The following is a 26189-nucleotide window of genomic DNA, read 5'->3' as shown; positions in this document are numbered from 1 at the left end:
TACAAGCAAGACGTAGTTTGGCGTATGCAGCCTTTTTTTGTGCTAATGTATTATTAGTATTAATAGCAGCAGCAAAGCTAACACCCACAACGAAAAAGCGTAATGTTCCTAATAGAGTGGCTGATCTGTCCTGAAATCGTAAAGCTTTTCAAAGTTTTCAAACACAGTATGTATATTATATAACATGTTAGATAAATAGATGTAATTTATTGGTGACTTCGTGTACATTGAAGTTTCCGCCTTTTAAACAACTATAAAGTAATGTTGTTTGTTATATAAAAAATGTACATTTAAATGTATGAAACAAAAAATGTATACACACACACATTACATTTTCGTTAGCTGTAAAATACAGTGAAGTGAAATCTCCATTATTTGCGTTGCAATATTCCACCACTAGGGGGCAATTTTGGACGGAGGAATCCCTTTAATGGCTGTTACCAACAGAAATGTTTGCTGCTACAGTATTCAGCTTTCTGGGTGTCCTGCAAAAAGAACTAGATGACTACAAGTAGTTATGGAATGCACACTGCCCATCTGACAAACCAGAAGCCAGTTTTTGAAATGTAAATTTTGTTATTGAAACATTTTGTTGGATTGCACTCTAGGTTTAATGGAAGAAACTGTGGATTCCATGTATCTCCTGAAAATCTTCATAGTCTTTGTGGAGACGATGATCTTCAAATTCACTTTGAAGTCTTGCAGAGACAAAATGAACTTGCTCCACCAGTCAGCTGGGTTACTGCCATGGAGAATTATATTGCATTCAAAAGTGTATCAGGTCTATAAGGTAATTCTGCTAACAAATCGTACAAAGCTCTCAAAAGTATTTTGGTTTTCAGACAACAAATAACATTTTTTCCACCCATTGTTCTCCAAATAAGACATTTATTTAAACGTTAAACTTTTAAGCGCTGGTTGCCTTTACATAAAGTCTGTAAAATAAAAATGTAAATGTATACAAAAATAATCTAAGCATATTCAATAAGAACACTTTGGCCATTATACACATTGCTGTGTATAGAGCCATTAAACTGCCCCCTTAAAGCTTTTTACTGCCAAACAAAGCTGTCAGGTCAAAAATCACACTGTTAAAAATGAAGTATAAAACAATACAAAAATAACTTCCAACAACTTATAACACTTATTCAATAAGATTATAGAACAACATAATCATTACATTGCAATTCAATCACCAGAGGTGGCGTGGAGTACAATAATTAACAGCTTGGCTTCAGGGAATGCCAAACCCTTCAGGGAATGCCAATGTTATTTAACTGTCCCATTCTGTGTCCCTTCCCTGTTTGGCCAGTAGGTGTCATTGGTCATCTCGTCCCACGTGTTGTCAGTCTTTCTTGTCCTCCCCTGTTGTCAGTCTGTAGCGTTTCCCTTGTTCCCTGCCAGCTACTTGTTGAGCACGTGGTTACCTGTAATTTCAATTCATTAACTTACTGTTTGCCATAGGCTTTTAAATACATTATAAATAATTTTAAAAAATAACATAACAAGAGATAATACTATGAATTTCCTCACTGATTAATTGTGTTGCGGGTTGGAACTCAGTATGGAGTCCCCACAAAGATACAGATACCTTATATGTGTGTGTGTGTGTGTGTGTGTGTGTGTGTGTGCGTGTAGCAGGGCCGTAGCACATCTTCTTCTTTGTGTTCAGGAATTGCTTCTTGTAGGTTAAGTTAGAATGGTTTTCACAGTTCTTTGGTCTGGAGATCAGGCTGATTAATCACAGTTGATTTTTGTGGGCAATCAACCATATACATATATATGTACATATATATGTGTGTGTACAGTAGTGTGCAAAAAATCATAAGCAGTCAAAAGAAATTGTGTGATGTCACGATTGTTACGGTTTGTAGCAGCTAATCACTGCTGTTAATAGCAGCTAATAGCTGCTGTCTGTAGCAGCTAAACTACTGTTAATATAATTGCTAATAACATAACAATTTTCCCGTTTTTTGTGTAATAAAGTATATAATGTAGTAATGTGGTGCGTTTTTGATTCAAATATGTTAGTATGGTATTGGCAAGATATTACTGTATCAGCCTTTATTACATTAAGGGGGAAAATTAGCACATTATTGGCAGTTATTACATTAACGGTAGGTATCATATGTGCCCTTGAGAGGTAAAGTGGGCTATCCCACATGTCAGTCAAAAATGAGTTTAGTGTCCAATATTAATTATTGAGGGTCTATCTATCTTTTAAATATACTGAGATCTGTGCTACCTATGATATATATCAATTATAGGGTATAGGCACACTTTGGAGCTCATTTTTTCAAAACTTTGTTTTTGTGGGATAGCCCACTTTACCTCTCTAGGGCACATATTATATAGGTCTAATGTACGAAGCATTAACGTTAGACATGATAACCTAGTTACCCACCAGGCAGGCAGATGGGGGCAGGTGGGCGAGGTGCAGCGTACTGTACGAAGCGGGGGTGCGCAGGCACTGTGCAGCAGCTGAAGTTCCTCTTAGGCGTAATCATGTCCTGCGCACGGTACCAGCTGCCTTTCTCTGCATCATAACATTCCACCTTTGCAGTGACTTCGAACCCATCGGAGCCTCCCATTACAAACAGCAAGCCGTCCACCACTGCGATGCCGAAATAGCTCCTTTGTTGTCTCATGGGAGGCGCAGCGTGCCACTGGTTAGTTGCAGGGTCATAAGCCTCCATACTCCGCACTGCATGAACCCCGTTGGTACCGCCCACCTGCGAGACACCAATGGTAAGTGATCACTCGGGTACCAAACGGATAAGTAAATATCAGCTTTCTCGAAGTCAGGAACTCTTAAGGAATTATCGCCCTATAATAGCAGGCTGCACAGAACCTCCCATTGTGTATATAGGACACAAGCTTATTACTAATTTGTGTTCAACATACATGTCAACATAACTGCAGTGAAAAAAGGGGATTTGGGCAACAGAAAACCGGTACAATTCAGCGAAAACTGTCAACCATCAAAAAAAGACTTCTTATGTTCATATATTTTGCTTTTATTATTATGTTTATTAGTACTAAAAATAATACTTGTAGTCAGACACTGAAAAAAACAACAACAGAGCAATTATAGTCTGGAACTACAGAATATAACTATACTAAAAAATCTAAGCTTTACTAAGCTTTACTAAGCGTATTCGTTTATAACCCAGATATGCAGGGAGCATATGTGTACTGAGATGGGCCTTCCCAGCAGGTCATTTTATCCACTGAATTCTTTTGTTTGTTTTAAGCACATTACAATCTGTGACACAGCAGCAGTGACAAAAAATATGAGTCTCAGATAAATCTTGAGATTTGACTCCTTTGTTTCAGAGTACAAGAAAGGAATCACTCACCGCATAGATGTTTCCCTGATATGCCGCAACTCCAAGGCCACGTCGGCGAGTGCGCATGGGAGCGATCAAGGTCCATTCGCCCGTGAGAGGATCATAGCACTCCGCAGTGGAAGTGGTCTGAGCTCCATTGCTACCCCCACAAATATATATCTAGGAAAGATGGTTCACAAGTGATGTGTGTTATGCTGTACATGATTGGAGATGGAGATCTAGAAAGCGTAAATGTACATTTAGCTAATGGATGTTTAATCCATCCACCTTCCATAAAAGTCTATTCAGTACAGGGTGGTGGTGAACCTGGAACCTACCACAGGAAGCACATGGGCATTGGTAGGGAATTTACAGTTAGTTGTGATCATTTCAATGTAATCAGCTAATTAAGTTCACTAGGTTTGTTTGAATAGGGAAATCTGCAAATTGTTTAGGATTCTGACCCTCCAGGACTGGAATTGGGTAAAGCTCCTATGTTAACACCAGTTATTGTATCTCACAAGTCTTGGGCTGTGGGCAAAATTGCAAAAACACAGAGCTGGACACCACAGCACTGCCCAATGTGCCACTAATGCAGAGCAACAATGCAAGGTCATTTATGTTTTATCTAAACACTGACGTTTACTGAATTAACAATTATGGATTGAAATCAACCATTTGAAGACAAAGCGAGCTACTGAGTATGTAACATAATCAATTTCAAGGGGAAAATGAGGGTAACCACAGTAAGACGCCCTCCTATTAACCTACCTTTCCATTCAGGGTGGTGGCACTGGCATCCTGTCGCTCCTCGTTCATGGGCTGGATGATGGTCCACTCGTTGGCATTTGGGTCATATCGCTCTACGATATTCAGAGGCGACACGCCTAAACGGCCACCCATCACATAGATGAAGCCGTTACTTACGGCCACGCTGACACTACAGCGGCGCCAGTGCATCGGGGCCATGTGCTGCCATGTCCGTGCGACGGGGTCAAATCTGCGCACAGCATCGGTGAAATTATGGCCATCATAACCCCCAAAACAATACACGAAGCCATTTAAACACACACTGCCATGGCCGGACTGGCGAGTCTCCTGCCCCTGTGTTATATCGACCCAGTGGTCAGCCCGGGTGTCATAGGCTTCAGTCCAATTGGTTGTGCGGAAATTCCAGCCACCAATGGCCAATAAAATGTCAGCGGGTAGGCGCGGGCGAATCAGTGGCCTTTCAAAGTCAGATTGTGGACTTTCATCGTCGAGATCATATATCATCTTCAGTACATCACTGATAATTGGCCTGCACGCCGCATTGCCCTTCACCAGATCGTTAGCTTTGACGATTTTCATGAAGTACTCCGGATCCATACGAGCCATCCGAATCTACACAGGAAACAATGAGAGAATTCCCATGAGTTCTTTAGTGCTTTCTGTGAATCTCTGGAGATGAGCAATTCCTAACATTAAGGATACAGCAGTAAGTGCAAATTTTAATTTCTTTAGCTGAAGCTATTTACTTTGAAAGTCTCAGATGTGTCAGCTACACTTGTTTAATGTAAGACATCTGAGTGTTTTGTTTTCCATTATTTGTTACACTCTCCTCCCAGGTGTAATACCTGGAAGCCTTGGTTGTACACTTATGGGACATGGAAATCGGTCTTTAGCTACAGTAATAAGGACTTCACTCAATGAGCATTCTATTGCTATATACACAAGTCAATGAGAACATAGTATAACTATACTCACCTTGGGCAATAGGACTGAAATGTGGGCCTCTCGGGTGGCAGGCTCGTGCTCGATCCAACGGAGGATGGCCTCAAACACCACATCCTCTTCTCTGACATTAAGCTCATCCTGCTCTATGATGTCAGAAAGTTGTTCAAGACTTAGTTCTGGGAACTCGTTTGAGCTGATGGCAACCTCCTTGAAATTTTTCAAGATGAAGTTGAATGCAGACTGGTGCAGCTCGTTTACGCAGTAGACATCGGCGATTTTAAGAAGGCCAATGCAGTTGTTGAGGCAGAGCTGCTCATGCAGGAAATCACTGCAGCGCTGCACGATGCCCAAGACACTGAGATAATCAGCAGCTACCAGGAGGTTCTCCACATTGTCAGCTGTGATGACCACAGAGTACGTGTAGGCGTACTCTATGACCTGCCTCAGTGTTTCTGGGGAAATGCCTGGGAGTTCGTACTCCCGCTTTCCTGAGTCACTCCAGCCAGTGGCGAACAGAGCCCTGAAAACAATCCAGAAGTGACTCATCTAATAAATATGGGTTTTGCAGGCAAAGTTAAATAAGGGCTTTTCTAAATCTTCTGAACCAGGGACCCCCAAATGGAAATTAAGCAGAGATAAGGACCCCTGCTACAGATGATCACATAGGCATCTAAGAACTAGGGACCAGGGGCTTTAATTCTTATTTTTCCAACAGTAGCTCCCCCTTTAATATATTTTACTTGGGCTGGTGGGCAAGTGCCCCGGAATACTTTGTTTTGCCTGTTTGACATGGTCCCCTTTTCATATCTATACCATTATTATTGTTATTATTATTATTATTATATGGTAAAAGTTAAGGTGGTACACTTATCAGAAATATTTCTCATCAGCACTGACCTACATTAATATAATTTAATATAATGTATATTAATATAAACTTTCTGTCATCCTAGAGCCTTATTGCCAAGGAGAAGTTATTGCTAACGAGAGATAAAAACTGACTCCTTGCTGTTTTCGCATCTTCATATATGGGTCACAGCTACTTACTGGAAGTAGGAGCTACAGCCACACAGAATTACTCTATGGGCGTTGAATTTAACACCGTCTGCGATGAGGACCACGTCACAAAGCTGTCCTGCCAGCCGAAGCTTGTTGAACACTTCGAAAGCCGGGGACATCATTACTCGCTCCATGTCGTGTGCCATCATTATTCAAAAATGTGGATGTCTCGTCTCTTTCTCCTTTTTATACCACTCGAAATGACGTGTAGATACGTTCTAATACGCAAAAACCGCACTTTTGCGTCACATTCTGCTAAGATACCGTAATGTTTATTTTTAAATCTATATTTAAGACTCGAAATTGATTTGGGGGGGGGGGGTGGATATATTCTACGCACAATCAGCTTTACAAGAAGAACAAGTGAAATGTTTTTAACATCACTTTTGGAAAATGTATACCGTGCTTATCTTAGAATTTAAGTTTTGTATTATGTAAGAATAGTCAAGTCACGAATTCCCGAAATAAAATAAATAAATAAATGTTTTCATATTTTTTCTCCTCCGCTACGTTTCTAAAAATGAAAAACAAAAAAGGTCCTTTACATGTCTGTCAGGAACGAGGTTTAAGTTCGCATCTTATTCCCTAGTTTCCACCTTAGACATAAGCCATTGAGCAACAAATGTCCACAGGACATTATTTTATGGGCTAAATCTGGTCGGCTCGTTGTGGCCTTTATTTAGAACAAAAATGGTCCTTGAAAATTGGGCTGCGTAGTCCGTCTGTTTTGGTCCACATTTAGCACAAGGCGGACGTATTTTTCGGACCGCATATATCCCCAATACAGTCATGAAAACGTATTGCAGCAAGTGTGGAATTATCACAATGATTATTGTGCTGTGTACACGTCACCCAAATCCTGAACGCTATTGAATATAATCGATTATGTATTATAGAGCAGTTATGTTACAATCAAGGTACAGTGTGCAATATCACTCCATGAGCTATTGTCCATTTTCCTGTTTTATGATCTTTTCTTGAGAAATCGTTTTTTTATTTTATTTTTTGTAATTCCTCACTTTTGCCGACTAACTCCTCCACGTTTAATATATTTCCGTGCAGGTTTTTAAGTTTGTTTTCCTGCAGCTTCACGGCACCCATCGTTCTTGCGCACCCCCACACAGATGGACGAGTTAAGTTAGAAGTGGATGGGAGTAGCGGTAGGACATATTCCTAGGGCGCCCATTGAACGATGTAAGTAATTATTATTTATCGTTAGAATTCTCACTTAACACAGAATGTTGTGTTTGGCTGAAGTTTAAACAGTCGAGCTGAATTGTGGCAAGATAAGCTGAAGCTGTTCGCGTCCGTCGCTAATGCTCGCGCCATGACTAGCCAGCACATAGTGAAATGGCGAATGGATTTGGCGACATTTTCCGTTTGAATTGAGCACAGAGAGGTAGGTGGTGTTTTATTTGTGGCCCTGCTTTTACAATGGACGTGTAGCAAAGTGAAGTTGGGATCAGCTTGCGTCTTTTGCAGGTAACATCACACTCGATATAGCCTAGCCGCAGTGTATGGTGGAATCGTCATTTTGGGTGTACACAACGCAAGAGCGCACGAGTGTTTATATATATATATATATATATATATAAACAATTCCACTCTGGCTGAGTTTTCTTCTTATTATTTTTCATGCTATACTATATACAAACTTTTTACTTGTATATCTTAGGATATAGTTTATTGTGACAATATAAATGATAGGAGAGAACTACAACAGCAACGAGTGTGGGTTCGGGCGGGTAGGGGATAACGTTTTCATAGTTGGGATTAGGGTTTTGCCCATAGACTTGAATGCAGAGTCCCCATAAAGACATCTAGCACATCTTCTTCTTTGTGTTCAGGAATTGCTTCTTGTAGGTTAAGTTAGAATGGTTTTCACTGTTCTTTTGTCTGGAGAACAGGCTGATTAATCACAGTTGAGTTTTGTGGGCAATCAACCATATAAATATCTACATATATATATATATATATATATATATATATATATATATATATATATATATATATATATATATATGTTTGTGTGTGTGTGTACAATAGTGTGCAAAAAATCATAAGCAGTCAAAAGAAATTGTGTGATGTCACGATTGTTAGGGTCTGTATCAGCTAATCACTGCTGTTAATAGCAGCTACTGTAAACTACTGTTAATATAACTGCTAATAACATAACAATTTTACAGTTTTTTTTGTGTAATAAAGCCTATAATGTAATAATGTGATGCCTTTTTGATTCAAATATGTTAGTATGATATTGGTAAGTTATTACTGTATCAGCCTTTATTACATTAAGGGGGAAAATTAGCACATTATTGGCAGTTATTACATTAATGGTAGACATCATATTATATATGTCTAATGCACGAAGCATTAACGTTAGATATGCTTGTACCACAACTTATTAGGCAAGAGATAAGTTCTATTGCCCATTTTCATTTCAAACCAGCTTAACATTTACAGCATAATTAATTACAAGTTCCGATGTAGGCTACCATTCACACACACAATTGGAAATAATAAAATGCCTGGACAGAGCAGATACAGCCATTGTAGCCTTCGCTCCTGTCTGCTGCTGTATGCAAATCTCACTGAACCCTTAAAGCTGGAGCAGAAGTGATGTCTCTGACTAATTGCTGGTTGTTAGAGACATACTCAGAATAATGAGAAATAAAGTAAGAATTGTGAGGGAAAAAAAAATCAGAATTTTGACTGAATAAGTCAGAATTCTGAGATAAATGTGTGTTTTTTTTCTACACCAGATGGCAGAAAACTCTAAAATCAACAAAGCACAAGAGTCATAATTCAGAATGTGTTCATTTAGATCAGAAACAGCTCTGTGGGATGCTTTCATCTAATCAGACTGTACCACATGGTTCATATGTAACACTTTTCTGGAGACCGCAACAAATGGGGGATTCTGAAACTGCCCGTTTGTTTGGAAAATTCCAGTCACCCTGAGTGAAAAAGGGTAGAACTCTCCCTCCTGTCCCACTGGCCTATGATTGATTGCCTGATAGCAGGAAGAGACGGTCTATAGGGGAAAGTAACCTTCAGTTTAACTCACAGAAAGACAATAAATAGTAGCACTTAACAAATGAGAGAATATCAATTGACTAGGACAAAATGAGATGAGCAACAGGAAATATAACTGTAAGCTGATAAGAGAAAAAGAAGGTGAAGGGGAAAATGGAGGGAAATTTGCTGCTTCTGATTGGATGCAAGCATGCAGGTCAGCTGATCCACCTGAATATTTCCAACTCAGCAATCGGTGATGAAGGGTCAGTAGATTGGCTAAGTGCTGGAACCAGAAGCAGAAGCTGGCTTTCATGCTCAGGAGGGTCCTGTGGCATGAAACCTTAGCCAGTTCTTTACGGATATGATGCTCCTTTAGGGGGTGCCATAGACATTCGGTCTGCATATATATTATGTTTTATCAGTGTTTCTTGTGGACCCTCAGACAGTCCATGTTTTTGCTCTCTCCCAGCACCAGCTGTCTGGCAAGGAGCAAAAACGTGGACGGACTGGGGGTTCCTGTGGATCAGGTCGAAGAACATTGTTCTGTATTGTTTTTGTTAAATGACTGATAATCAGAATTTATTTTTGGGGCTTTGGCTGCATCTTGGTTATAATGTTTAATTGAGATATGAATTAATATGGAGAACACCACACACACGGCACAAATTCTATGAAGATACTACTCATGAAATTAATATACCACATGTGATAAAAATACAAATATAAGGGCTTTATTTGTATGAATAAAGCATTTCACATATCTAACACATGTGTCCCCAACAACCGTAGCCAGATATTAAATCCGTTCTAGAAGAGCACACTCATTGCTTGCTGTAAAAGCATGCAGGAGGTCCCAGCTGAGCTCTGCTATAGTTGTGCTCTGTGTATTATTCATTTGGCAGATGCTCTAAGACAGAGAAATGGTTGGAGAGAACAAGGCAATTAACAAATGCATGCAAACAAGTGGCATGTTACCCAACAGGAGCAAACCGCTACAGCATCCGATAACAAAGGAAAGCAATTGTCTTGCCATAATTGCATTTTGATAGCTGTTCTAGTGCCTTAACCTCTATGCTCTGACTCCACTGTAAGGTCCAAGTTCTGTTCCCTCAGTCCATTATTCAAGAGGCATTTTCCTTATTTTGGTGAATGTTTCTGATTCTTGTTAGTGTCCACTGTTTCTGTTGATTAAGTCCAGTGCTGCTAGCCACACCGGCAGATGCGTAACCTGGTTACCCACCAGGCAGGCAGATGGGGGCAGGTGGGCGAGGTGCAGCGTACTGTACGATGCAGGGGGGCACTGTGCAGCAGCTGAAGTTCCTCTTGGGCGTAATCATGTCCTGCGCACGGTACCAGCTGCCTTTCTCTGCATCATAGCATTCCACCTTGGCAGTGACTCTGAACCCATCAGACGCCCATTGCAAACAGCAAGCCGTCCAGCACTGCGATGCCGAAGTAGCTTCTTGGTTTTGTCATGGGAGGCGCAGCGTGCCATTGGTTAGTTGCAGGGTCATAAACCTCCATACTCCACACTGGATGAGCCCCGTTGGTACCGCCCACCTGCGAGACACCAATGGTAAGTGATCACTCAGGTACCAAACGGATAAGTAAATATCAGCTTTCTCAAAGTCAGGAACTCTTAAGGAATTATCGCCCTATAATAGCAGGCTGCACAGAACCTCCCATTGTCTATATAGGACACAAGCTTATAACTAATTTGTGTTCAACATACATGTCAACATAACTGCAGTGAAAAAAGGGGATTTGGGCAACAGAAAATCTGTACAATTCAGTGAAAACTGTCATCCATCAAAAAAAGATATGAGATATAAAAAAAATCATATATTTTGCTTTTATTATTATTTTTATTAGCACTAAAAATAATACTTGTAGTCAGACCCTGGAAAAAACAACAACCAGAGCAATTATGTGTGGAACTACAGAATATAACTGTAATCAAAAATCTAAGCTTTACTACCCAAGAATATTCGTTTATAACCCTGATATGCAGGGAGCATACAGTATGTGTATTGAGATGGGCCTTCCCAGCAGATGATTTTATCCACTGAATTCTTTTGTTTGATTTAAGCGCATTACAATCTGTGACACAGCAGCAGTGACAAAAAATATATATATAAATATATAAATATATAAATTTTTATATATATATATAAATATATATATAAAATATGAGTCTCAGATAAATCTTGAGATTTGACTCCTTTGTTTCAGAGTACAAGAAAGGAATCACTCACCACATAGATCTTTCCCTGATATGCCGCTACTCCAAGGCCATGTCGGCGAGTGCTCATTGGGGTGATCAAGGTCCATTCGCCCGTGAGTGGATCATAGCACTCGGCAGTGGAATTAGTCTGAGCTCCCTTGCTACCCCCACAAATATATATCTAGGAAAAATGGTTCAAAAGTGATGTGTGTTATGCTGTACATGATTGGAGATGGAGATCTAGAAAGCGTAAATGTACATTTAGCTAATAGATGTTTAATCCATCCATCTTCCATAAAAGTTTATTCGGTACAGGGTGGTGGTGAACCTGGAACCTACCACAGGAAGCATATGGGCAAAGGTAGGGAATTTACAGTTAGTTGTGATCATTTCCCTTGTGAACCGCAGCTTAATCAGCTAATTAAGTTCACTAGGTTTGTTTGAATAGGGAAATCTGCAAATTGTTTAGGATTCTGACCCTCCAGGACTGGAATTGGGTAAAGCTCCTATGTTAACACCAGTTATTGTATCTCACAAGTCTTGGGCTGTGGGCAAAATTGCAAAAACACAGAGCTGGACACCACAGCACTGCCCAATGTGCCACTAATGCAGAGCAACAATGCAAGGTCATTTATGTTTTATCTAAACACTGACGTTTACTGAACTTAACAATTATGGATTGAAATCAAGCATTTGAAGACAAAGCGAGCTACTGAGTATGTAACATAATCAATTTCAAGGAGAAAATGTAGGGGGTAACCACAGTCAGACGCCCTCCTATTAACCTACCTTTCCATTCAGGGTGGTGGCACTGGCATCCTGTCGCTCCTCGTTCATGGGCTGGATGATGGTCCATTCGTTGGCTTCTTGGTCGTATCACTCGATTATGATTAGAGGCGAGAAGCGTAAATGGCCACCCATTACATAGATGGAACCATTAATTACGGCCACGCTAACATTTCAGTGGCACCAGTGCATCGGTGCCATGTGCTGCCATGTCCGTGCGACGGGGTCAAATCTGCGTACAATTGTGGCCATCAAAACCCCCAAAACAATACACGAAGCCATTTAAGTACACACTGCCATGGGCGGACTGGCGAGTCTCCTGCCCCTCCGTTACATCGACCCAGTGGTCGGCCCGGGTGTCATAGGCTTCAATCCAATTGGTTTTGCGGAAATTCCAGCCACCAATGGCCAATAAGATGTCAGCGGGCAGGAGTGGGCGGATCAGTGGCCTTTCTTTTTCTTTTAGTGTGTGTGGGGAGCCACAGCCCCATCCCTCAGGACATGAAGCAGACACGGAGGAGGCCCGGAACCCAGACCGCCAGAGGCCCCCCAGGGCATGGGAGCCCCCGGAGGACCACCGCAGGGAGAATAGCAGCCCCTCACCCAGAAAAGGGCAGAGGAGAGCTCCGGAGGGAGGCCATCCGGCAGCCACCGTGCAGGAGCCCCAGGGGGCCGTGGCGGCGAGCCCGCAGGCTCCACTGGCGGCCGGCCCCACCACGGCAAACCAGGCCCTGGGCCCAGAGATCCAAGGGCCCCCCTACCCCCCAGCAAGGGCCCGACAGAGCCAGGAGGGCCAAATCCCGCCAGGCAACCGCCGAGGGCGAGCCAGCACCCACCCGAGCACCCAGCCCCGGACATCGAGAACCACCAACGCACCAGCGGCCGGGGGCCCCATCCACCGGCAGGGAGTGTGGCGGGGGGGAATAGAGCCCGAGATGTTATTTCGGGTGGAGTCTAGGACCCAACCTGACACATGCGTATAGACAAACAGGCATACACATATACAAGCATACGTTCCCACCCTCATGCACACATAAACAAATATTTACACATTCACCCAACATAGAGATACACAGAAATGAACGCTGTACACATACTCTCACTCCCCATATATACTCTATGTGGACCCCATTTTTGTCCTCTGGCGAGGAGACCAGAAGACCACCCCAGACCCCGCAGCAGCCGAGAAGCGCACCAGCCCAGACCCCGACCAGACGGCCAGATCAGTGGCCTTTCAAAGTCAGATTGTGGACTTTTATCGTCGAGATCATATATGATCTTCAATACATCACTGATAATTGGCCTGCACGCCGCATTGGCCTTCACCAGATCGTTAGCTTTGACGATCTTCATAAAGTACGCCGGATCCATACGAGCCATGCGAACCTACACAGGAAACAAGAATGAGAGAATTCCCATGAGTTCCTTAGTGCTTTCTGTGAATCTCTGGAGATGAGCAATTTCTAACATTAAGAATACAGCAGTAAGTGCAAATTTTAATTTCTTTAGCTGAAGCCATTTACATAGAAAGTCTCAGATGTGTCAGCTAACACTTGTTTAATGTAAGATATTTGAGTGTGTTGTTTTCCATTATTTGTTACACTCTCCTCCCAGGTGTAATACCTGGAAGCCTTGGTTGTAGACTTATCGGACATGGAAATGGAGGTTCGGTCTCTAGCTACAGTAATAAGGACTTCACTCAATGAGCATTCTATTGTTATATACACAAGTCAATGCGAACATAGTATAACTATACTCACCTTGGGCAACAGAACTGAAATGTGGGCCTCTCGGGTGGCAGGCTCGTGCTCGATCCACTGGAGGATGGCCTCAAACACCGCATCTTCCTGTTTCACATTCAGCTCATCCTTCTCAATAATGTCGCAAAGTTCTTGCAGGGACAGATCTATGAACTCCTCTGAGATGCTGGCAACCTCCTTGAAGTTCTTAAGGATAAAGCTGAAAACAGACTGGTGCAGCTCGTTGAGGCCGTAACCATCGGCAGTTTTTAAAAGGCCAATGCAGTTCTGAAGGCAGAGCTGCTCATGCAGGAAATCACAGCAGCGCTGCACGATGCCCAGGACACTGAGATAATCAGCAGCTGCCAGGAGGTTCTCCACATTGTCAGCTGTGATGACCACAGAGTACGTGTAGGCGTACTCTATGACCTGCCTCAGTGTTTCTGGGGAAATGCCTGGGAGTTGGTACTCTCGCTTTCCTGAATCACTCCAGCCACTGGCGAACAGAGCCCTGAAACACAATCCAGAAGTGACTCATCTAATAAATATGGGTTTTGCAGGCAAAGTTAAATAAGGGGTTTTCTAAATCTTTTGAACCAGGGACCCCCATATGGAAATCAACCAGAGATAAGGACCCTCTGCTACAGATGATCAAATAGGCATCTAAGAACTAGGGACCAGGGGCTTTAATTCTTATTTTTCCAACATTAGCTCCCCCTTTAATATTTTTCACTTGGGCTGGTGGCCAAGTGCCCCGGAATACTTTGTTTTGCCTGTTTGACATGGTCCCCTTTTCATATCTATACCATTATTATTGTTGTTATTATTATTATTATTATTATATGTTAAAAGTTAAGGTGGTACACTTAGAAATATTTCTGATCAGCACTGACCTACATTAACATAATTTAATATAATATATATTAATATAAACGTTCTGTCATCGTAGAGCCTTATTGCCAAGGAGAAATCATTGCTAACGAGAGATAAAAACTGACTCCTTGCTGTTTTGGCATCGTCATATATGGGTCACAGCTACTTACTGGAAGTAGGAGCTACAGCCACACAGAATCACTCTATGGGCGTTGAACTGAACACCGTCTGTGATGAGGACCACGTCACAAAGCTGTCCTGCCAGCCGAAGCTTGTTGAACACTTCGAACGCCGGGGACATCAGTACTCGCTCCATGTCGTGTGCCATCATTATTCAAAAATGTGGATGTCTCGTCTCTTTCTCCTTTTTATATCATGTAATGACCAGCAACGGACGTGTACATCAGCATAGTGACGATATGTTCTAAAACGCAAACACTGCGCTTTTGTGTCAGTGTCCTAACATACTGATTTTTTTTATTTTTATTCATCTATATTTGCGATTCGAAATTGATTGACCAGATAGTCATGCGCCCTGCTTTTTATTTTTAACAAAATGTGGAAGCCAATGAGAGACTTGCCGATCAAGTTTTCTAACACAGCTACTTTTGAAAAACCGACTTATCCCAGATGAGTTTCACCGGCATTAACTCATTCAAGATGAGGCATCTGATCTCAGATAATTTAATATTACGTAAAATACACCGGTAGGAAAATACCCCCAGTTACAAATTTATTGTGAAAAAATATTTTGTTTGCACAATCAGCTGTACAAGAAGACCAAGTGAAATGTTTTTGGTACATGTATACTATGTTCATCTCAGAATTTATGTTTTAGTTTTGCATTATGTATGAATAGTCAAATCACAAATTCCCCAGATTAAAACACCAATAAATCTAAAATTATTAAATGTATAATATTTTGTCCTCCTGTCTTTTCACTTCGGTTAAGATTCCACAAATTAAAAAAAAATGTACCCTGAATGTACCCTTCACATCTATTTCAGCGAGGCTGCAGAATCATGTGTCGTTAATCGACGTGGGAAATTGCAGCGGGAATGAAACCGTTTCATTTTCATTTGAGAATAGCTTTGTATATTATGTATAAGAATATAAGAAATTCACAATCGAGAGGAGGCCATTTGGCCATCAAGCTCATTTGGGGAGAAGTTAACTAATAGCTCAGAGTTGTTAAAATCTTATCTAGTTCTGATTTAAAGGAAACCAGGGTTTTAGCTTGTGCTACACTAACAGGAAGACTATGCCATACTCTAACTACATGCTTTGTAAAGAAGTGCTTCCTCAAATTTGTTTTAAAATGTCCTCCCGCTAATTTCCAGTTATGGCCACGAGATCTGGTATTTAAACTAATATTAAAATAGCCATTTGGCTGAACAGCATCCAGACCTGTTAGAATCTTATACACCTGGATCATGTCCCCCCATAGTCTCCTTTGCTCGAGGCTAAACAGATTCAGCTCAGCTAACCTCTCCTCATAAAACATTCCTCTAAGACCAGGAATTATTCTCGTGGCCCTACGTTGCACCTTTTCCAAGGCAGCAGTGTCCTTCTTAAGGTATGGTGACCAAACCTGCACACAATATTCTAGGTGGGGTCTTACCAAGGAATTTATACGCTGCTCAAAAAATTAAAGGAACACTTTGAAAACACATCAGACATCAATGGGGAAAAAAATCATGCTGGATATCTATACTGATGTAGACTGGGTAATGTGTTAGGAATGAAAGGATGCCACATCGATTGATGGAAATGAAATTATCAACCTACAGAGAGCTGAACTCAAAGCCACCACGAAAATCAAAGTGAAAAATGATGCGGTAGGCTAGTCCATTGGCTGTCATTTTATTACAGTAGCTCAGAATCATACTCAGTAGTTTGTATGCCCCCCACATGGTTGTATGCATGCCTGACAATATCGATCCATGGTCCTAATGAGACCACGGATGGTGTCCTGGGGGGGGATCTCTCAGATCTGGACCAGGGTATCTCACAGCTTCTGGACAGTCTGAGGTGCAACCTGGTGCCATTGGATGGATGAAACATAATGTCCCAGAGGTGTTCTATTGGATTTAGGTCAGGCGAACGTGGGGGGCAGTCAATGGTATCAATTCCTTCATCCTCCAGGAACTGCCTACATGCTCTTGCCACATGAGGCCGGGCATTGTCGTGCACCAGCATAGGGTCTAACAGTGGGTTCAAGGATTTCATCCTGATACCTAATGGCAGTCAAGGTGCCGTTGTCTAGCCTGTAGAGGTCTGTGCGTCCCTCCATGGATATGCCTCCCCAGACCATCACTGACCCACCACCAAACCGGTTGTACTGTAATACGGTGGCCCTCAGCGGCTGGATTTACAGTGAGAAAGACTACCCCAAATGCAGTGGAACAACACGTATTTATTTTCCATGCAGCTCTTCTTACAAGCATCTCACACGTCGAGCGTCTTCACAGCAAAAAAGAAAAAAAAAAAAACCCTCTAATGACAACTGGCAGCCTTCAATACTTTCAGCTGTCACAGACTAAACCATTCTTCCACTCACAGGTAATTTCTTAAATCCCCCCCTTCCACCATAGTACACAACACATCAACCTACATAAATAAATATACAACTGCATTTCACATTTTCATATTAATAAACATCTTCCTCTTTAATCTTACCCAAAAAACCCATATTATAAAACCCCAAACCCCAGCACAAAAGATTCCCCACCCTTCCTTAAGCCATGGTCTCTCCCGGAACCTTTAAATGGTGTCTGGACCCCAGGGAAATATTTGCCCAAACACCTTGGAGAGAACACAGGAAAGAAAGGTGAGTAACTACATCTTACAATTACTTCTTTGCACCCCCTTTAATTCTAGATCTTTCACCCCCACCCATCTGCATTAGTTGTCCTTACTGGTAAACCTTATTCTCCCTCAATCACCATTCCTTTTCACAGACACCACCACCTTCCTTGATGAGGAGCCGCTGTGCAGTATCTGAAACAAGGCTACCAACTGATTTTAAAATTCCCAATAAATATTCAATAAATAAACTTTGTTTGCAACTGTTCTGTGCAAATCCATGGTTAAAGTCCGAAGCTAAATAAAGTGCTGTTATTAAAAAGGAGGATGTGCTGCTAACGTGCTATACAAATTACAATATAAATAATAGTAAGGGAGTCCTCTTCCTTACACTGGTCATGCTGAACAATGCTGCAGGCAGCATAATGTTCTCCATAGGCTCTCCAGACCCTTTCACATCTGTCACATGTGCTCAGGATGAACCTGCTCTCATCTGTGAAAAGCACAGGGTGCCAGTGGCAGACCTGCAAATTCTGGTATTCTATGGCAAATGGCAATCGAGCTCCATGGTGCTGGGCAGTGAGCACAGGGCCCACTAGAGGACGTTGGGGCCTCAAGCCACCCTCATGAAGTCTGTCTCTGACCAAACAATCAGAAACATTCACACCAGTGGCCTGATGGAGGTCATTTTGTAGGGCTTCAGCAGTGTTCATCCTGTTCCTCCTTGCACAAAGGAGTAGATACCGGTCCTGTTGATGGATTAAGGACCTTCTATGGCCCTCTCCAGCTCTCCTAGAGTAACTGCCTGTCTCCTGGGATCTCCTCCATGCCCTTGAGACTGTGCTGGGAGACACAGCAAACCTTCTGGCAATGGCACGTATTGATGTGCCATCCTGGAGGAGTTGGACTACCTGTGCAACCTCTGTAGGGTCCAGGTATCGCCTCATGCTACCAGTAGTGACACTGACCGTCGCCAAATGCAAAACTAGTGAAAAAACCACCAGAAAAGATGATGAGGGAAAAATGCCAGTGGCCTCCACCTGTTAAACCATTCCTGTTTTGGGGGTCGTCTCATTGTTACCCCTCTAGTTCACCTGTTCATAATTTCATTAGCACCAAAGCAGCTGAAACTGATTAACCACCCCCTCCACTACTTAACTGACCAGATCAATATCCCAGAAGTTTAATGGACTTGATGCTATACTCTAATTAAAAAGTGTTCCTTAAATTTTTTTGAGCAATGTATAATCGTAGCATCACTTCCCTTGTCTTAAACTCCACACACCTAGAGTTGTAACCCAACATCCTATTGGCCTTTTTTATTGCTTCCCCACACTGGCGAAAGTGGGACATGGAAGCATCAACATACACACCGAGATCTTTCTCATAATCAGCTACCTTTATTTCAGTGGGACCCGTAAAATATCTGTACTTTATATTTCTGCTCTCTGAATGATTATCTTACATGTATCTACTGTATGTTAAATTTCATCTGACAGGTATCAGCCCAGTCGCTAATTAAATCCAGATCCCGTTGTAGCCTCTCCGCTGCTAGATCAATATCTGCTACGCCACCCACCCTGGTGTCGTCTGCAAATGTAACCAGTTTACTGTATGTATTGGTGTCAATATCATTAATGTAAATTAGGAACAGTACTGGTCCTAAAATTGAACCCTACGGTACCCCACTATGAACGCAGGCCCACTGTCATGCCCGGCTCATACGATCGTTGTGTGCCACGCCCCCTGATTATCCACGTGTGCTTCCCCTATCATGCCCAGCTGTACCTTGTCGTTTCGCCATGTCTTTTGTCTATATCAGTCCACATCTTGCCCTGTCCGATGTCCGTCATTGATGTTAGTGCTGTTGTCATGTCCCGTTCTGCCCATAGCCGTCTTCCCCCTAATAAAACCCCAGTTTTCCCCGTATTCTACCTCCCTGCTTCGTCCTTCCCTGCCTCCTTCCTGCCAGCCTGCCCGTTCGCACACGCAAACTCTGACACCCACAATATAATATTGTGTACAGTACATACTGTAATCAATCCAGAGGTAACATCACTTCTCCAAATTCAAGTTGCCAGTTATGTTTACTGTAGGTCCCAGGGGAAGGGGCTGCACTAAACCAGTATTTCAATTGATTATGAAAAACCTTAGTGCTTAATTAGTAATCACAGATGGTTGCAGCGGAATTTCTGAAGAGAACCGTCAAACGAGAACGAAGGAGTATATTCAAACAACATTTATCCAAAATGGGAAATTTATGACGCTTTCACAAACTAGATAATATAAAAAAGAGAACTTTATTTTAAGTATGCAATGTCAGGAGAAGATTCAACTCCGACCTCCAGCAGAGCTTCTCCCATGTCCTGGAGGACGCAGGGGACATTGAGTCCGAATGGGCCTTGTTCCATGCCTCCGTTGTGGAGGCGGCTGACTGGAGCTGTGGCCGTAAGGTGGTCGGTGCCTGTTGTGGCGGCATTCCCCGAACCCGCTGGTGGACAGCGGTGATGAAATGATGGAATGCGGCTTCGGCGGTCGTCGAGGCAAAAACTCAGGTGTGGGAGGAGCTTAGCGAGGCCATGGAAAATGACTTCCGGACAGCCTTGACTTCAAAGACCTCGATCCCACCAACACACCTTCCAATGAGGAAGCAGAGTCTGGGGAAAAAAAGAGGTGTCAATAGAAACTCACTGTATATTATAGGGAAAGAATTCGGGGTTGGGGGTGTAAATGAGGTTACGTACTGGGCATGCTGTTGTGGGCAGATGGGTTTCTCTCCTCCTTGGTGGCCGTTAGGGACTAACTAGCGTATTTTATGATGCGGGGGTGCGCAGGCACTACGCAGCAGCTGAAGTGTTTTCTGGCTCTGCTCATGTCCTGCGCACGATACCAGCTGCCTGTCCCCGCATCATAACACTCCACCTTGTTAGTTACCCTAAACCCATCGTGGCCGCCCATCACAAACAGGAGGTCGTCCACCACTGCGATGCCAAATTCACAGCGTGGTGTGGACATGGGGGCCACAGCATGCCAGCGGTTTGTGGTAGGGTCATAGACCTCCATGGTCTGCAGGTCATCAGGCCTGTTGATACCGCCCACCTGAGAGATGCCAAAGATTCATTATCACTTGGTTGCCAAAAGGATGGGCAAACATCAACTTTCCCAAAGTCATGAACTCTTAAGCAATTTTCACCCTATGAAGGCAGGCTCTTTAGAACCTCCCATTGTCTATAAATGACACAAGCTTATATACACATGTCAACCTATATGCAATGAAAACATGGATTTGGGCAACAGAATACTTGTATGATTCGGTGAAAACTGTGACCCTTCAAAAATGACTCCTTATGCTAATATATTTTGCTTTTTTATTGTTATTACTTAAAACGAACACTTGAAGCTAATCAGACACTGAAAAAAACAACAATCTGACCAATTATATCTGGAACTAGGGAAAATAATTAATAAAAAATCTAAACTTTACAGCCCGAGCTAGTAGCAGAGACCCCCAGCAGATCCATTTATAACCCAGAAATAAATGCAGGGAGGCTAAAGAGGGTAGCATATATGTTTTTTATGTGTATTAAGATAAGCCTTTGCAGCAGGTATTTCTGGCATTTAACTGTTTTGTTTGGTTTAAATGCATCACAATGAAAGACACAGCAGCAAAGACAAAAAAACCATGAGTCTTACAGGTAAAATGTGAGATTTGACACAGAAAGGAATCACTCACCGCATAGATCTTCCCTCTATACGCCGTGACTCCAAGGCTGTGACGGGGAGTGCTCATTGGAGTGATCAAGCTCCATTCATTAGTGAGGGGGTCAAAGCACTCCACTGTAGAAAGGCTCTCTGTTCCATTGAAGCCCCCACAGATGTATATCTATGAAAAACAATTTAACTGTGAACACCGTTATACTGTATATGACTGGGGTTTGGAGGTTACAGATGAAGTTCATTGTGACTCAAAAATAAAAGTATATGCTATGCATAGTGTATGACAGGGTTCCCCAGTTCCGGTCCTGGCGGAACACAGTTTGCAGATTTCCCTTCTCAAACACACCATAATCAGCTAATTTTCAGGTTTAGTATGGCTGTTTGAAAAGGGAAATCTGCAAAGAGTTTTGAATTCTGCTCCGCCAGGAACAGAATAAAGGAAACCTGACATGGGAACACCATTTCATCTATCTCACAAGTCTTGGATATGACACCACAGCACTACCCAATGTGCCCCTAATGGAGACCAATAATGCATTTATGCAAATACTTAAATTTATTGAACATAGTAATTATGGATTAAAATCAGCAATCTGAAGAGAAAGAGAACTCATGATTGAGTAAAATACTCAATTTCAAGGGGAAAATGAAGGTAAACACAGGCAGACGCCCTCCCATTACCCTACCTTGCCATTCAGGGTGGTGGCACTGGCATCGTTTCGCCTCTCATTCATGGGCTCGATCTGGGTCCATTTGTTGGTTACTGGGTTGTACCGCTCTACTTTATTGAGGGGCCTGAAACCAATATGGCCACCCATGGCGTAGATGAACCCATCAAGCACGACCACACTAATATTGCAGCGCTGCCAGTGCATTGGGGCCATCTGCTGCCATGCTCGTGTGATCGGGTCATATCTGCGCACGGTATTAATAGAGTTTTGGCCATCAAACCCCCCAATGCAGTACACAAATCCATTATGGTACACCATGCCATGACCAGCTAGGTTGGTCTGCTCCTCCTGCGTGATATCCACCCAGCGGTCGGCCCGTGTGTCATACGCATCGATGCAGTTGGTAGTGCGCATGTTCCAACCACCAACAGCCAGCAAAATGTCAGAGGGCAAGCGTGGGCGGATCAGCGGGTTCTCAAAGTCAGAGAGTGGACTTTCGTCAAGATCATAGATGACCTTTAAGACATCGCTGATAATTCGCCTGCACGCCGCATTGGCCTTCACTAGATCGTTGTTTTTGACGATCTTCATAAAATATTCTGGATCCATACGAGCCATGCGAACCTACACAGAAATCAAGAATGAGAGAATTCCCATGAGTTCCTTAGTGCTTTCTGTGAATCTCTGGAGATGAGCAATTCCTAACATTAAGGATACAGCAGGAAGTGCAAATTTTAATTTCTTTAGCTGTAGCCATTTACATAGAAAGTCTCAGATGTGTCAGCTAACACTTATTTTATGTCAGTGTGTTGTTTTCCATTATTTGTTACACTCTCCTCCCAAGTGTAATACCTGGAAGCCTTGGTTATAGACTTATGGGACATGGAAATGAAGGTTCAGTCTCTAGCTACAGTAATAAAGACTTCACTCAATGAGCATTCTATTGTTATATACACAAGTCAATGCGAACATAGTATAACTATACTCACCTTGGGCAACAGAACTGAAATGTGGGCCTCTCGGGTGGCAGGCTCGTGCTCGATCCAACGGAGGATGGCGTCAAACACCACATCTTCTTCTCTGACATTCAGTTCATCCCGCTCCATGATGTCACAAAGTTCTTCGAGCGTGAGTTCTAGGAAATCGTTTGATGTGATGGCAACCTCCTTAAAGTTCTTCAGGAGGAATTTGAATGCAGACTGGTGCAGCTCATTGAGGCAGTAGACTTCTCCGATTTTGACAAGCCCAACACAGTTGTCAAGGCAGAGATGCTCATGCAGGAAGTCACAGCAGCGCTGTACGATGCCCAGGACACTGAGATAATCAGCAGCTGCCAGGAGGTTCTCCACATTGTCAGCTGTGATGACCACAGAGTATGTGTAGGCGTACTCGATGACCTGCCTCAATGTTTCAGGGGAAATGCCTGGGAGTTGGTACTCCCGCTTTCCTGAATCACTCCAGTCACTGGCGAACAGAGCCCTGAAACACAATCCAGAAGTGACTCATCTAATAAATATGGGTTTTGCAGGCAAAGTTAATTAAGGGGTTTTCTAAATCTTCTGAACCAGGGACCCCCAAATGGAAATAAACCAGAGATAAGGACGCCCTGCTACAGATGATCACATAGGCATCAAAGAACTAGGGACCAGGGGCTTTAACTCTTATTTTTCCAACAGTAGCTCCCCCTTTAATATATTTTAGTTGGGCTGGTGGGCAAGTCCCCCGGAATACTTTGTTTTTCATGTTTGACATGGTCCCCTTTTTATATATTTATACCATTATTATTGTTATTATTATTATTATTATTATTATATGGTAAAAGTTAAGGTGGTACACTTATCAGAAATATTTCTGATCAGCACTGACCTACATTAATATAATTTAATATAATATATATTAATATAAACTTTCTGTCATCCTAGAGCCTTATTGCCAAGGAGAAGTCATTGCTAATGAGAGATAAAAACTGACTCCTTGCTGTTTTCGCATCTTCATATATGGGTCACAGCTACTTACTGGAAGTAGGAGCTACAGCCACACAGAATCACTCTATGGGCGTTGAACTGAACACCGTCTGCGATGAGGACCATGTCACAGAGCTGTCCTGCCAGCCGAAGCTTGTTGAACACTTCGAACGCCGGGGACATCAGTACTCGCTCCATGTCGTGTGCCATCATTATTCAAAAATGTGGATGTCTCGTCTCTTTCTCCTTTTTATACCACTCGAAATGACGTACATACGTTCTAATACGCAAAAACCGCACTTTTGCGTCACAGTGTTCTAAGATACCGTAACGTTTATTTTTAAATCTATATTTGAGATTCGAAATTGATTGGGGGGAAATATTTTCTATGCGCAATCAGCTGTACAAGAAGAACAAGTGAAATGTTTTTAATATCACTTTTGGTAAATGTATACCGTGCTTATCTTAGCATTTACGTTTTGTATCATGTATGAATTGTCAAATCACGAATTCCCGAAATAAATAAAATAGTTCCTTAATTAATAAAAAAAAAAAAAATCATATTTTTTCTCCTCAGCTGCGTTTCTAAAACTGAAAAACAAAAACGGTCCTTCACATGTCTGTCAGGAACGAGGTTAAAGTTCGTATCTTATTCCCTAGTTTCCACCTTAAACATAAGCCACTGAGCAACAAATGTCCACAGGACATTATTTTATGGGCTAAATCTGGTCGGCTCGTTGTGGCCTTTATTTAGAACAAAAATGGTCCTTGAAAATTGGGCTGTGTAGTCCGTCTGTTTTGGTCCACATTTAGCACAAGGCGGACGTATTTATCGGACCGCATATATCCCCAATACAGTCATGAAAACGTATTGCAGCAAGTGTGGAATTATCACAATGATTATTGTGCTGTGTACACTTCACCCAAATCCTGAACGCTATTGCATATAATCGATTATATATTATAGAGCAGTTATGTTACAATCAAGGTACAGTGTGCAATATCACTCCATGTGCTATTGACCATTTTCCTGTTTTATGATCTTTTCTTGAGAAATCGTTTTTTTTTTTTTGTAATTCCTCACTTCTGCCGACTAACTCCTCCACGTTTAATATATTTCCGTGCAGGTTTATAAGTTTGTTTTCCTGCAGCTTCACGGCACCCATCGTTCTTGCGCACCCCCACACAGATGGACGAGTTAAGTTAGAAGTGGATGGGAGTAGCGGCAGGACAGATATTCCGAGGGCGCCCATTGAACGATGTGAGTAATTATTATTTCTCGTTAGAATTCTCACTTAACACAGAATGTTGTGTTTGGCTGAAGTTTAAACAGTCGAGCTGAATTGTGGCAAGATAAGCTGAAGCTGTTCGCGTCCGTCGCTAATGCTCGCGCCATGACTAGCCAGCACATAGTGAAATGGCGAATGGATTTGGCGACATTTTCCGTTTGAATTGAGCACAGAGAGGTAGGTGGTGTTTTATTTGTGGCCCTGCTTTTACAGTGGACGTGTAGCAAAGTGAAGTTGGGATCTGCTTGCGTCTTTTGCAGCTAACATCACACTCGATATAGCCTAGCCGCAGTGTATGGTGGAATCGTCATTTTGGGTGTACACAACGCAAGAGCGCACGAGTGTTTTATATATTTATATATATATAAACAATTCTACTCTGGCTGAGTTTTTTTATTATTATTATTTTTCATGCTATACTATATACAAACGTTGTACAAGTACATCTTAGGATATAGTTCACTGTGACAATATAAATGGTAGGATGGAACTGAAACAGCAACGACTGTGTTTATGTAATTATTTAGGTCTGTGTATAATATCTTACTGTATCTAAAATCCCAAAGTAAATTAATTACTTTTACCCACCCACACACACACAAGACATATTAAGGATTGTACATTAACATATTTTATCGTAAAAAAAAACTGTTGTCCGAAACATACTGAATTTAACTGGATATAGATATATGCACACACAAACAAACATAATAACTAACATATAAATATAACGTTAAATATAAAACAAGCACACACAGAAGTCAAAATATGACATACATATAAAATGTATGGTCGGTTGATGGCCAGTTTCTCACCGGTACTTGTGACTAGTGACATGGTGTATTGCAACAGCAATAAAGGTCATCATCATGATCATCATCTCATCATCAAATAGAACTTTAAATAAATATAACTTTAAATATAAAACAAGCACGCACAGAAGTCAAAATAAGACATACATATAAAATTATTATATTAAATAAGTATAAAAGGCAGATA

General features: G+C 42.0%; 4 protein-coding genes across 4 annotated transcripts; 1 reads left to right on the top strand and 3 right to left on the bottom strand.

Annotated features, from left to right (window-relative positions):
* Nucleotides 1–1134: 1134 nt before the first annotated feature.
* LOC125722420 (kelch-like protein 10) lies at nucleotides 1135–6630 on the bottom strand. The gene is made up of 6 exons (XM_048998580.1): nucleotides 6093–6630; nucleotides 5076–5565; nucleotides 4101–4712; nucleotides 3360–3509; nucleotides 2405–2732; nucleotides 1135–1427 (listed from the first exon to the last, which is right to left on the bottom strand). Exons 1-6 carry the CDS (start codon nucleotides 6251–6253, stop codon nucleotides 1405–1407), a joined length of 1764 nt encoding a protein of 587 aa, XP_048854537.1. The 5' UTR covers nucleotides 6254–6630; the 3' UTR covers nucleotides 1135–1404.
* Nucleotides 6631–11424: 4794 nt separating this feature from the next.
* Nucleotides 11425–14025, top strand: LOC125722425 (basic proline-rich protein-like). The gene is made up of 2 exons (XM_048998587.1): nucleotides 11425–11459; nucleotides 12599–14025. The coding sequence occupies exon 2, from the start codon at nucleotides 12634–12636 to the stop codon at nucleotides 13057–13059; it is 426 nt and encodes a 141-aa protein (XP_048854544.1). The 5' UTR covers nucleotides 11425–11459; nucleotides 12599–12633; the 3' UTR covers nucleotides 13060–14025.
* Nucleotides 13356–14366, bottom strand: LOC125722412 (kelch-like protein 10; the record flags this gene model as incomplete). The annotated part of the gene is made up of 3 exons (XM_048998566.1): nucleotides 13356–13363; nucleotides 13425–13518; nucleotides 13893–14366. Coding segments are annotated over 3 exons (576 nt in total), but the record flags the coding sequence as incomplete, so codon positions are not given.
* A 5464-nt stretch (nucleotides 14367–19830) lies between these two features.
* LOC125722421 (kelch-like protein 10) lies at nucleotides 19831–24140 on the bottom strand. Its single transcript, XM_048998581.1, has 6 exons — nucleotides 23954–24140; nucleotides 22927–23416; nucleotides 21953–22561; nucleotides 21283–21432; nucleotides 20294–20648; nucleotides 19831–20206 (listed from the first exon to the last, which is right to left on the bottom strand). The coding sequence occupies exons 1-5, from the start codon at nucleotides 24112–24114 to the stop codon at nucleotides 20349–20351; spliced, it is 1710 nt and encodes a 569-aa protein (XP_048854538.1). The 5' UTR covers nucleotides 24115–24140; the 3' UTR covers nucleotides 19831–20206; nucleotides 20294–20348.
* Nucleotides 24141–26189: the final 2049 nt, after the last annotated feature.

Source organism: Brienomyrus brachyistius, unplaced genomic scaffold (genome assembly GCF_023856365.1).
Source record: "Brienomyrus brachyistius isolate T26 unplaced genomic scaffold, BBRACH_0.4 scaffold38, whole genome shotgun sequence".
NCBI classification, from domain to species: domain Eukaryota; kingdom Metazoa; phylum Chordata; class Actinopteri; order Osteoglossiformes; family Mormyridae; genus Brienomyrus; species Brienomyrus brachyistius.
Note: the sequence above shows the minus strand (reverse complement) of the source record. Positions and strands in the feature narration are given on the sequence as shown.